The 13,777-nt window shown below is 42.5% G+C and overlaps 1 protein-coding gene across 1 annotated transcript in view; it reads right to left on the minus strand.

Moving 5' to 3' along the window:
* Positions 1 to 13,777, minus strand: part of PCOLCE2 (procollagen C-endopeptidase enhancer 2) — a 65,074-nt gene that overhangs the window by 5,227 nt on the left and 46,070 nt on the right. The window contains exons 4-7 of the mRNA XM_031678647.2: positions 13,296 to 13,420; positions 10,389 to 10,525; positions 5,145 to 5,299; positions 175 to 258 (exon numbers count right to left, since the gene is read on the minus strand). Of these exons, the coding sequence (XP_031534507.1) occupies positions 175 to 258; positions 5,145 to 5,299; positions 10,389 to 10,525; positions 13,296 to 13,420 (501 nt within the window). The remainder of the gene's footprint in view (positions 1 to 174; positions 259 to 5,144; positions 5,300 to 10,388; positions 10,526 to 13,295; positions 13,421 to 13,777) is intronic.

Here is a 13,777-nt window from a genome sequence, read left to right on the forward strand (position 1 = left end):
CTAACACTTTGAAGGGCACAAGTCAACATACCTCAGTGTGTAGGAAAATATTTTCTTGGGCAAATGAAGAGTGTAACTGACCCTTTACCATCACATTCGTGGCCATTCCTTTGAGATTAAGCATGCGGTTTCAGGTTTCTGATGAAAGAGAAAAGCCTGGGTTTTATTTCTTACCAAAGTTACTTGAACAGTAATTGCTCTCCAGAGTCCCCGACCGTCTACACTTTTGTTGACACAGGGCCACGGTGGGTTTTAAACCTTAATTCAAAGAAGAAAGACATAAGATTCAGGAAAGTGAATTCAATTATAATCGGTGTTCAGAGCTGAATCTATCAATTTAAAATTTCTCTGTATTTCCCTGAGCCACCAATCTGTCATTGCAGTGAAATAATTAAAAAGGATGCAAAAGAAATTCTTCATGCTACCAACTCCTGCTCTAATTTCTTTAGGCTAACTCAATACCTTCTGCTGAATTTTAAACCTGAGATCAAAGATAACCCAAATTTAGCCCTATTCTTTTCTTTCTTTATATGTAACTAATAGCATAACCAAAAATAGATACAGTCTCATATGATCTGCTTAGAAAAACCCAGAACAACAAACAAATATGAACACAGGAAATATAGGTTAATTCTTCATTTTACAAAAGGAATCCTATGGTGTCCCCCTAAGGGTATAAGGAGCTTTCTTGGTGCATTTGAAATATGCAATTGCTCAAATGTGAGTAGTCCGGGTTTTTAGGAAGTGGGTTATAGCTGTCATTAGATGCAACCATCACTCAATATTTACTTTGAGCTTGTCATTACCAGTAATGATCTTAAGAATGGAGAAGGAAACAAATGTCAACAGTACAACGAAACAGACAAACACAGTGGTTCTGACCAGGGGTGATTTTGCCCACTGTGTGACATTTGGCAATGTCTGGGAATATTTGTGGTTATCACACCTGGGGGTATGCTGCTGGCATCCAGCGGGTAGGTACCCGGGTACTGCTAAACACAGTGAGCACAGCGGCCTCCAACAGCACAGAGTTAATTACCTGACAGAATGTGGGTTAATAAATGAAAATAGTTAACCCTCATTATCATCATTAAAAGTGTTTCCAAAATATGTGCCAATGATTCACTTATATGTGGCAATATGCTCGGAAGAACTAAACAAAACAACTGTTACAGAATCGTACTCATTGGTAAGCATTTGCAAGTGTAATACTGCCCTTCTAATATGTTCTGCTAACTCTTAATTTGCAGGGATACTTAATTACAAGGGGGATCTGAAGTGGATGATAATATTAAAATATATACAATTATTAATGTTAAAATACATGTAACAGCATATATATATATTTTTAAGAGAAAAAGCTCAGAGAGCAACTAGAGGGAATATTGTTCCAGGAGTTGGGGACCTAATTTTCTCTAATTCACTGAGTCACAAAGTAGTGGCATTAGTGGTTCTCCTGTCCGATGAAAGAGCATCTCTTTACATGGACCACTGGAAACCAGCTCCTTCTCAGCCTCAGCACGTTAGTCTGGAGGTTGGGAGGGTGTCCCACAAGCTTCTTCTCTCCCTGTGGTACAATCCTGCATTCTTGCCTTCAAGCCATCAGCTATACCTCCCCAAGCCTCCCCATCTTACTGTCCTCTCTCGACTGCCCTGTGCTCCCGGCGTGGTACTGGTCCTCAGCCTTCCTCTCCAGGGGTTCCTGGACCGTCTCGGTGGGTCCACCCTCCTTGTGATGATCCCTCTCCGTCCGTGGCCTCATCCTTCCCAGGGACTTTCCCTCTGCTCCATCCAGTCCCTCAGTCCAAGCCTCACACATCCTCCTGCTAAAGTCTCATCACCAGTCTCCCAATTGTAAGCATCCTGCTATCCAGTAGAGCCTCTGCTCCTTCAAGCTTTTTTATTTACCAGTCTCAGACTCTCATGACTACTTTTTTCTTTCTTTAGAGGTTCAGCAAATGACCCTTCTCATTTTTCCAACTCCATCAGTCCTGTCCTGTCTTTGCTTCCTCAGCTATTCCACATAGTTGCCACAGTCCGTTATTTCAGTCAATTTCTTGACAATACCTTCAACTCCCTTTCGCCTCTGTCCTTCAACCGTGGATGAATCCTGTTGGGAGCCTCTGGGTTTTTTTTTCTGTGTCTGCACTCAGACAGCTGAGTATACAAATGGACCCTCCTCCATGTGACAAGCTGTCTTCAATTTCCACAGCTGTTTTTCGGATTCCTCTGACCCCCCAGGGCTCCCACCTCCCTTCTCATTCTCAGCAGGTGAACTTGCCTATTTTCTAGAGAGACCAGAGATCACAGAAGAGGATGTCCTCAAAGCTCCCCCAAGACCTCCGAGGTGTCTTATCTGCACCCTCAGCTCCTTTCCTCCCCGGAGAGAGGAGCCTGCCCACTTCCGGGCTCAAGTCTATCCTTCTGCGAGTCCTCTGGAGCCAGACCCCCCCGCCCCCTCCACCGTGGTGAAAATTTCCTCCTCAGGTTATTCCTTCGCTCTGCCATTCTGTTCTCCTTCTCTGCCGGCTGCTTCCCATCTGTTTTATCACATTCAAACACGCGGCCTCTCTCCCCCTGTCAGGACCGAACTAGTGGACTGAGTTATTGGACCCACTGTCTCGGTTTCTTCTTGCTCCACACGCCCCTCGCCCCTGCCTGGCTTCTGCCTGCACGACTCCACTCACCACCCTGGCTAGGGTCTCCAGTCACCTCCACGTCATGAAATCAGATGGAGACATTCTGATCCTGCCCTTGTTTGAAGTCTCATCAACACCTGGCTCTCCTGACCACTCCCTTCTGAAAACATTCTCTTCCTCGGCCCCATGACACATGCTCCTGGTCTCCCCCTTCCTCCGTAGCGGCTCCCTTCCAGTCTCCTTTGCCAGCAGATTCTCCTCTTCAAAAAGTTGGGAGTTTCTAGAGACTTAATTCCAGCCCTTCTTTCACGGTAACCTCTCCCTAGGCTGTCTCATTCTGGATCATGGTATTAACCATGTATATGTTATGACTCTCAAATTTAAGTCTCTTGCTTAAATCTCTCTTCTGGTCTGGAGACCCACAGATCTGTCTACAAAACAGCTCCATTTAACGGTCTCACAGACACCTTAAACCCAACAAGGTCACCAGCTTAACTTATGAATCTACCCCTAAACCTATGAATCTACCCCAAAACCTAGTTCTCTGCTTCTATGAATGGTATCATCATCCCTAGAGTTGTATAAGCCAGGGGCCCGGGAGGCATTCTCCCTGACCCCTTTAGTCTGGTTAACCGCCAAACCCTGTCAGTATCTCCCAAGGTCTCTGGTTTGCACAAGTCAACATCTCCTGACCGTCTCTGTATTTCTGTCTCGCACAGTTCCCCTGGACAAACACAAGGACCTGCTGATACTCTTGACCCTATAGCCCATTCACCTCACGGTGGCCAGAGTGATCTTCACAAAATGTGAATCTAGTCTTTTCTTTTTTGAAGGGGGAGGTAATTAGGTTTATTCATTCATTCATTTATTTATTTAGAGGAGGTACTGGAGATTGAATCCAGGACCTAGTGCGTGCTAAGCATGCACTCTACCACTGAGCTATACACCGGCCCCCATAAAATGTGAATCTAATCCTGAACTCTGCTTAAATCCATCAACAGCTTCCCCCACACTTAGGATAAAATCCCAAATACTTAGCACATAAAGAGTGAGGTGGTAGGACTTAAAGATGACGTTAGAAAGAGAGGCTAGGGACAAAGTGTGAAGGACTTGACTCCTGTACTGTCTAATATGGTAGCCACTGGCCACATAAGGCTTTTTAAATTTAATTAAGAATTCAGATCCTTAGTATCCCCAGTCACATTTCAAGTGTTTCAAGTGGCCACCATATTGGATGGCACAGGTGGAGACAAGGAATTTAAGTGGGAGAAGGACACGGTCTGCTCTGTGTGTGTGTGTGGTGGGGGGGATGCTGTGGGAAGTTAAGACAAAGTCAGTCAAACGGGATCCTAAGAGCGTGACTACGGATGCTGTGGGCCGTGCTGGGGAAAACAGGTGAAGAAGCAGATGTGAGGCAGAAAATAGTGTGATAAAAACAAGTTGAGTTTAATATGTTTTCATTTAAATGTCTAGCAGTTGCCAAACTCTAGGAGATCATTGCAAACTCATGTTTGCAATTTCAGAGAAAGTTTAGGGTTCAAGATAAAAGCTGGGGAACCACTAGATAAAAGCTGGAGAACAAAAGCTGGGGAACCACATAAGTGCAGACAGACAATTCACCGGAGGGAATAAGGACACCAGGGACCACTGAGATGAAGGGCAGAAATACTGCTGTAACATGAGGCAGTACACATTCAGGCCACAAGGTGGCACATTTGTGGAGTGCCCAGAAAAATCAGCCCTTCCAGAAGTGCCTGTATCAGGACAGCCCTACCCTGGGTACTCGCAGAAAATCATGGGCAATAAAGCTGGGCTTATTTTAGCTTACTTCATAGCTTAACCAGAGATCCTTCCTTCCTACTTTTTCCCTCCTCCTTGGATTTAGAGTTTGAGATCTAAAGCCTGAAATCCTGGTGGGTGGAACTGACAGGGTGTTAGAGACAAGACACAGGGACCCAACTCCTGTCCCTCCGTTTCTTAGATCAGGCCCAGACCAGTGTCCCAACTGGCTTCTATAACATGTCAAATATTTTTGTTTAATTTACTCTAATTGGAAAAGATAATATATTTTGTATGCACACATTTTGGAGCACACCAAAAAATAAAATAAAGTCCAAATACAGATGTGAAAACAGGGAGGTATCAAGGCCCTAAAACTTGAACCTAAAATACTACAATCCTATGTAATAAAAAGAAAAACATAATTTTATAAGTGCCAGAAAAGAAAAATTAGGCTTATAATGATCTGTGCCTACAACAAGGTTCCTAGAATTTTTACATGACCTTAATTTTCTTAGATAACATTTAAAAATTTTTAGCTTATAAGCATTCCTACACCTTATACTTGTCTTTCATTAATGGAACCATATTATTCTCTTATATAAGTTTTCATCTTATTTAACTTAGTTTCAAGTATTTTCCTCTTATTTAATTTTTTTTCTACTTCAGAAAAATTTTTCTTATACTCCTCAAGATTGTGTACAAACTTCAAAACAGAAAACTTACTTGTAGTTGCAGGGAAGGTGGTGGTAACAGGGGGTATGGTAGTTGTCGGCAGTTTTTTTGGCCTGAATTTGTAGTGACCGATGAATCCATCTGCAGTTAAACTTAAGTCTGATAAAAACTGAATGAGAAGTTCATTTCTCTCAGATACAATTGGCCTAAAAGGAAAAAAAAAGTTAAAATATATACGTATATATATTTCAATGTTAAATGGCATCTCTCTTGAAATGTTTCCTAACTTTCCATCAGTTTCTGACAGTAGATTATTCTTTGTTTAAACTTAAAAGCTAAAATACTTAAAAAGGTGACAGCCTTGATGCGCTGAATATTAATGCTAATAGCTGACATTTACTGAATGTTTGCTCAGTCAGGCACTATCCTTTATGCAGACCTGAATTCTGTCTTCACAACAGTCCTGCTGCTATCCCCTTTATGAAACAGGCAATAAAGATGGGTGAGCTCAAGTGATTTGCCCAAGGTCCTCCACTAGTATGTGGGGGAGTCAGGATTCGAACCCAGGACCAGGTGACTCTAGAGACTGGGAGACATTGGGACCACTGTAAACACTGAAGCTGCGGCTGGGCCGGCACAAGCACCACAGGGTCTGGCCTGACTCAGGAGCCACACAGCTTCTTTGAACTAAGTTAACCGAGTTCAAGCTGGCTGGGAGCTAAGGTCATTGGCCATGGAGAGGCCAATGGAGAGTCAGGTGGAGAAATCTGATGAACAAATTCCCCCACAAAGGGATCATCTCAGTGGGCTGGTCACCTGGGGAGGAGAAAGCCAGGCACGGTTTAATGGGACTTTCATTTCATTTTAATGAGAGTTCTTCTGCGTGCCTGAAATGGAAACATTTCTGTTTATAATCTGGGTAGCAAAATGCTGTGGTTGTGAACAACATCATTAAGGATTCTAATTTTAAAGCCATTTTAGGAGAGTGCTGGTTAGTAGGTACTAAAGACTTAGTGGTGATAATCACCGAGGCTCCGAAGCTCTTTAAATCTTCGGGGATTACTGTGTTATACAAGACAGTGGCTTCACTTTATCTTTTGCTATTATTATTTAAACAATGGTTTAAAATGCCGTTTGGCTGATTCTATTTAATTCAGCTGTGGAAAAAAATTAAAGTTATTTAATTGAGTTAATTGGTGGTTTGATTAAACTCCTTCTCTCAGGCATCTTCTCAGCCGAACCACTTCTTAGCCATCATGGACATGAAATAATGAGGCGCCTCTGTTTCCCCCCACCTATCAGCTACCGTGAGTGGGGCAGGTGGGGAGGAAGGGAGAGCTGGACTTGACCCAACCAGTTAGAAAAACTGCAGGATCTTTTCTGTCCTGGAGGTTACTGCCTTCCAAGCCAAGGGATGAGACAAACCCAAGGGCAAGTTTTGCCACCTGCCTTTAGAGTTCCAGTCACAAAAGTGACCAAGATCATTTAAATAATGCTCTTGAGAATCAAGCCTTTAGCAGAAATTTTTTTATCTTGCTTTGGAAAACACATTCCATTAAAAACATACAGTGTACATGAAACACAGTTCTCAGCTACAATTACAAACAAGATACGTTAATCCTGTTTAGATGATAAAATTACAAAAAGCACTTATTATACAAACAGCAAAGAAAACCTTAAGATCCCACCAGGTCAGCATTCTAGGCACGATGTTCTAATTATAGTGACCATTCACTGCCTCTTCTATGAACTAATCTTGGAAGCACTACATTGGGAGCTGAATTTTCTCAAGGAAGATCATTTTAGTAACAAAGATACATTTTTGTTATGCTGCTACTGAGCCTTCTTATGAATGTGACAGAATTGCAGTGTCATAAATGTCCCGCAGGCCAAGTGTTGCATCTGCAAATTAATGTTACAAATCCCTAGAAAGGCAAGAGGACATCGCACTTGGACCCACTCCCCACGGGCCAATCCCAGGAGTGGATGGAGGATACTGTTTCATGTCGTACAGAATCCACTATGTCACTTGTCTCTGCTCTGTCATCCCACATTCTCCCCTTCTTCAATCACCGCAGCTAACCAACCACCATGTCCTGCCAATTTTGCCTCCTAAGTATCCCTTGACCCACCTCCTCCTCTTCATCTCTATCAACCCCCTCCACCACCTTCTCAGCTTTACTGGGACCACTGCCATAGCCTCCTCATCAGCCACTTGCTCATCTTGTCTCGGACGGGGTCTCCAGAGGCACTGGTCCTCCCACTTCCCCTAACTGCATGTAGAGGGCTCTCATGTCTGCAGGGCGTGGAACCCAGCTCTATCCTCAGCCTCCTCTCTGTCTTGGCCCCCACGCAAGGTGTGGGCTCCAGCATAGCACATAACTCCCCTGTGCATCTTTACTAATGGAGCCCCCTCTGCTTGGAATGAGTCTGGCCACCGTTCTGTCTCTGACTCACTCCAACTCTGCCTTCAAGACCTGGCTTCCAGAGGAACAATTTCCTCCCCAAAACCTCCCCTGAACTCCCCGCCACTTGCCCCGACTGGACCAAAAGGTCCTTGTCAGAAATTCACCCAGGACAATTCCTTTGGAATCCACCTATAAATTACCTATAATAAGCAACTGCCTTGTTCCAGTCCCTCTCACTACTTACCTTTGCATCTTTTATTTATCTCTGAATTCCAGGTACCTAACACAGTGTCCACCACACGGCTGGACTGTAGTAAACATTTCTGACCTGAATCCAATGGTATGGATACTGCATTGAACCAGACACAGGGATAGTGATGTCCCACCAATCATAACACTCCTCCGGTTAAAAGTAGTCACACTTTTAGCAGGGGAAAAGCTCCCCAGATGGTTTTCTCATCTTCTGCACTGCCCCACCCCAGAAGTACTCTGACCATGCAAAAATATCCCTCTTGTAGAAGTGTCAATTGGTGGGCTGGCAGTCCAGTGACTCCAGACAAACTTCTCAGAAGCCAGCGATGCTCAACGGCCCCTCCCCCGCCCCCACCCACCTTTGTGGAGGCAACCACTACCCTGAGTTTTGTGCTTTTCTTTCTCTTCGTTTATCTATGGATTTACCAATACAGACGCGTCATTAAACAATGTATTCTATAGGTCTGCATGCTTTTAAACTGCATATAAATGGAAAGGTATGGTGTGTATTTTTCTGTTACTTTTTTCACCCTCAATTTATAACTGTTGAGATTCATCCACTGTGCTCACTGCTGTACAGTGTGAACTACAGCAGAATTTAACTGCCCTCCTGTTGACAAACACTGGGCTGTTTCCTCTCCCCCCGTAACAAACAATATTGATGAGAACAGTCTTGCATAAGTCTTGAGACACACATGGACAAAAGTGTCTTCAGTGGACACACCAGGAGGGCAGGGCTGACGCTCTCCACAAAGTCAGGGGTATAAGCTCATTTTCAATTTCATTAGATGTTGCCAAACTGACTTCCCAAGTGACTGTGCCAGTTTATACTCTCCTCAAAGATTTATTCACTGTACAGCTTTCTTCTTTAGGGAATGCCTTTTCATGTCTTCTGCCCATTTTTTCTACTGAGTTGTTGTCTTTTCCTTATTAATTTTTAAAGATTTCTTAAAAGAATATTTTATTGTCTATACTGCTAAAAAATAAAACTTGAAATTAGTTCAAGAAAATACTTGGATATAAAGAGGAGAGACACGGCAGAAAAAGCTACAGCAGGACAAAGCCGAGAGAGTGACTTTTTTAACTTGGGAGAACTTAAGTTTATATGAGGAAGGAACAAAAAAGGGAGGCAGAGGGTGAAGATGGAGAAAATGAGGACGGTTACTGGTGGGAGGGAAGTTTTAAGGGATTAAAGGAGGAGGTCAGGAGGAAGATGGAGATGAAAAGACTGGCTCTGAATAAAGGAGGGTGTGGTTGGCTGAGTAACAGCCCCAAAGATGTCCACACCGTGAATATGTCACATTATACGCAAAGGGACTCTGCAGATGTGATTAAGTTCAGGATCCTGAGAAGGGGAGAGGACCCTGGATTATCCAGGTGCGCCCTAAACGTAATCACACGTGTCCTTGGAAGAGGGAAGTCTGACTACAGGACAGTCATGTGATGACAGAAGCAGAGACAGGAGTAATGGGCTTCAAAGGTAGATGGAGGGAGGGAGGAGCCACCACCTCTAAGAGCTGAAAAAAGGCAAGGAACGGACTCTTAGAGCATCCAGAAGGAAACTGCCCTGCTGACCCTGGAGCCCAGTGAAACTGATTTCAGCTTCTGACTCCCAGAACTGTAAGAGAATACAGGTGTTGTTCTAAGACGCTCAGTCTATGGTAAGTTGTCACAGTGGCGACAGGAAAAGACTCAGAGGGACAACCTCCCCAGAAGCTCAGAAATGGGCCTTTCTCCACACATTCCTCAGCAAAACCCAATTTGGTTATAGTACTGTTTAATTCATAACTCATCTGTATATATTGAAAATTCTTAATACTATCAAACTTAATAAATATAGATGAATTTAAACTGGAAACTGCTTTAACTCAGATGTGTCTATAGGAAATCATAGAAACCTGTGTAAGATCAAGTGAAGCATATAACCCAATTATCTGTAAGCAACAGAGTAGGAAAAGCTATTTAAACGGGCACAGTGGTGACCCTGATGGCAAGCTGTAGTCATCTCATTTGCTGCTTTTCCTAGTACTGTATGTAAGGGTGTGAAATACCTTGCACCCAAACACTCATGTGCTGCACCAAAATACAGTAGAGAGGAGTTAAGTAACTCGCCCAATGTCACACAGCTAAGTGGCAGAGCTCGGGGCTCCAGTCTGCTGATACACAGTACCTTTCAGGCTCACTCAGCAACAAACCTGAGCAACCATTTGGAGGCATAAAGCCCCAAAACGTCCAAGACAGATCTCTGATCTGGATCTGTTGTAAGCGTCCAGGTTTCCTCGTCTGAATTTCCCAATGTTCAGCCCCTTGGTTTTCGCTCAGAGTTTTCCTCATTCCAGTGATGCTTGAGCTCACCCCTGCAGGGCAGCGAGGTACCCAGGTCTCGGCTCAGCACCTGCCCTGGCGCGTCCCCAGCCCTGCCTGGGTCTGTCCGCACGGCCGCGAGGTCTCCCGCTTTCTTGGGTGCGGGGGGCACCTCTTTGTGCTGCTGCTTTATGGGACTCCTCTGCCACGGAACCCAAGAATTTGTGAACAACGTAAAATCTTCCAGAAAATAAAATGTAGTTGGGCAATTTAACAAGAAACAAGTTCAGAGCCTCTCAAATATTAATGAAATAAAGCAGGCGCGACTTACGCGGGGGGACTGTCGCCGCAATACTTCCCGATTCTTTCGGCGTCGTTGACTTCGCCGCCGTTGAACACAGCCACGTAGTCGTACCGGCAGTAGTTGTCGCGCTCAACGTCAAACTTCTCAAACATTAATTCTATAAGCTTTAGGGAAAGCACAACATTAGAAGAGTCAAAGCAGCACTGGAACAGAATTCTTCCTCTCCCCACATTTGTTAGGGTACCGTGATTTTCCTTTGTAGAAAATGTTATCCATCCTGATTAAAATTTGTTTCTTATGTTTCCACACTTCTTTAGTTAACAAAATTGTGGTGTTCTTTTGCATTCATTTTTAAACATTCCAAAAGATCATTTCAAGCCCAGATCCACCTTAGTTAGGGTGTTAAACGTGGGAACTCTCTTCATCTACAGCCAAGAAAGTATAGAAACACTATGTAACCCTAACAATCTATGTTAAGACTTAAACTGAGTTTGTGTTGGAGTGGGGAAGAGGGCTATATACCAACTGCATTCTTCTCTAGAAGAAAACTAAACTAAAAAGTAATATCTAAGATGGCCCCTGAAATAGTGTGTGTTGGAGTGTGGTGTCTATGTGTGTGTCTAGGTGGGTGAGACGGGTGGACAGAGTTGGTCCCCTTTTGAAGGAAGGAGACTAACATTCCCATCGCATGTAAAGAAGTCAAATTGTTTAGGACCAGAAGTTCAGGGAAGTGGGAATTGACTCTGATGTCTTCTGGAAGTATGTTTGATAAATGTGCCCACCAAGCACAGTCTACTTGGTGATGTGCATGATTTTTTAAAAGGTTGCACAGAAGTATTGATACATAAAGTCAGTGTTTCTGAAGTATTTCTTAATTTTTTGTGCTAGTACCAACACTAGTGTCTTAAATTACTGGAGCCAATAAGAAATTTTGATTTAAGAGTTTTGACTCCCGTTATAAGCAGATTTTTCAGTACAGCCAGTGTGTGAAACAAAGGAAGTCTCACCATGTTCATAAATACCCATGGCACCCAGACAGCTGGTCCCCACCCTTGCTGGGTGGCAGGTGGGCAGGCAACCCTCCCTGCTGCTTATGGAAGATAACAGGCATTAATTCCTATTAGGACAGGTACACAGCCATTAGCTATTAGCTAACAGAGGCTTAGACACCATAATCTGAGTGAAGATGGTAACAGAAACAGTATCACAGAGAGACACAAAGGCAAATTTTGGCTTTGAACGTAACTGCAACATACCCATATATTTACCCATTTTTCAAAAAGTCAGTGCCAGTGATGGGTGAATAATAGCTTATTCATACTTAACAACATTTCAAATTATATTAAACTGTTTTCTTTTTGGGTCCACTAACTTCTCACCAGCTAGTAATAAAATTCTTTCCAGGTTATTAAAAAATTGGCTGAACTTTTTCTACTTAGAAATTAGTCACATAACTTTTGGAGAGAAGCTAAAAATAGGTAAATAAATAGCAGGGTAAAGGGGAAAGCTCTGATTTAAAAAAGTAAGTCTTTAAGAGAAGAAAATACCTATCAATTTACAGAGAAATTACTCAAGACTTAACTGTCTCATTTTATTTTTCTTCTTTGGACAGAGTTTCCAGTGATTTCAGATACTACAACAATGATTAAAAATTCAATCAGCTGAAGCCAAAAATCACATAAATAAAATAAAACCCAAATTTAAATTTAAATAAAGAGAAAAAAAGTGGGGAAAAGATACTAAATTGTAATCTGTGAGTATCAGTAATTTGAAATTATATAATCTAACATATCCACAAATGACACAGAGAAAAATGATCAATACCATCTCAAGAATTACATCATGGCTTATGTATTTGAGAAATTTAACTTTTTAAATACTATTTTAAGCTATAAAATGTTCAATAGAGTTACAGAACATATTTTTTTCTTAAAAATAAAACTGAGTTTTGGGATTATAATCAAAGTGTCTGTATGCGCTCAAATTACTAACTTGCATGGTATATTTGCCTGAATAACTTTCCATTAAAAAATGAATATATGGCAGATAGTATTTGTGTAAGCAATACAAAAGATCAGTTTGGAAAAGTTCTTTTTTTTTTTTTAAACAACATCATCCTGCTCAAAGTATAGTGTTTAGATTAAAGTCTGTAATGTTTGTAATAATAACAATTTTTTAAAAGCTATTTTCAAAATCCCACAACATAGGCTTGGTCTATTTCCACGCTAAGTTCTGCCCTGCAATTGATATCTGAAAGCGGTCCCCAGAAAGGGTAAGAATTCATAGAACCACAAACCAATAAACACTGGAAAACTAGACCTTCTCTGTTGATCGGTTTAGAGTAATGCATAAAGTTATTTGTGGGAACCTGCACAAATTTTATTTTAAACAACAACCAAGATAAACAAACACCACAGAGCAGACCAGCTTTCACATCAAACACCTTGTTCTTAGAAAAGATGATGTGGTGTGCTTGCATTGGCTTTGTCGAAACAGAGCATTCAGACCGTTTTTGTTTCGGAGGCTAGAATGGTGCTTATCAGGACCCAAAGGGTGTGTGCTCTGTGAGCAGATGGCAACCTGAAGTGGACATGAACTTGGGGATGTGTTTTCCTCCCTCAGTCAGTCACTGCTGCTCATGACCCCACGCTTACATCTTCCTCGGGCTTAAACGATCTCACGTGGGATTTGCCTACCATTTGCATTTCAAAACCTGTTTTGGAAAGTGTAATTCTCTAATAGTGAATTAAACCCATGACTTTGCCAGTCAAATAATGAAAAGGCAATTTTACCCTGGGTCTTTGCATGAAGGAGTACTGTGCCCAGCAGGGCCCCTCCTCGCCCTGCATCCTGGGCTCTTGAGAGTTGGGCCCCTCACACAGTCTGGGCAATTCACACAGGTGAGCCTCCTACATACTTTCAGGTGAATCTCACCTGATTCTTTGGGGCTACAATGTGCCACACACAAGTGACTCCTGCAGGGTAATCACGGTCTGGCCAGTTGGGGGTATTAAAAGAGCCGGAAGGTCTTTCAAGGAGTCCTCCACAGTACTGATCCCCTGAAGTTAAAAAAAAAAAAAGTTTATTAATAGTGAAAAAATACACCCAAGTTTATAGCAATGCAACCATGTGGAAATTATGGATTTGAAATATTGACAGTATAGTAAATAAAGGACAGGAGCTCTTAAATTTTCTCTTTAAAAAATGGTTACAGGGGGTGGGGAGGGTATAGTTCAAGTGGTAAAGCATATGCTTAGCATGCATGAGGTCCAGGGTTCAATCCCCAGGACCCCCTCTAAATGTAAATAAATAAATAAACCTAATTATCTCCCCCTCCAAAATAAATAAATAAATAAACCCCAAATGGTTACATAGTCTCCTCTACACACACACACACACACACACACACACACACA

This window comes from Vicugna pacos, chromosome 1 (genome assembly GCF_048564905.1).
Source record: "Vicugna pacos chromosome 1, VicPac4, whole genome shotgun sequence".
NCBI classification, from domain to species: domain Eukaryota; kingdom Metazoa; phylum Chordata; class Mammalia; order Artiodactyla; family Camelidae; genus Vicugna; species Vicugna pacos.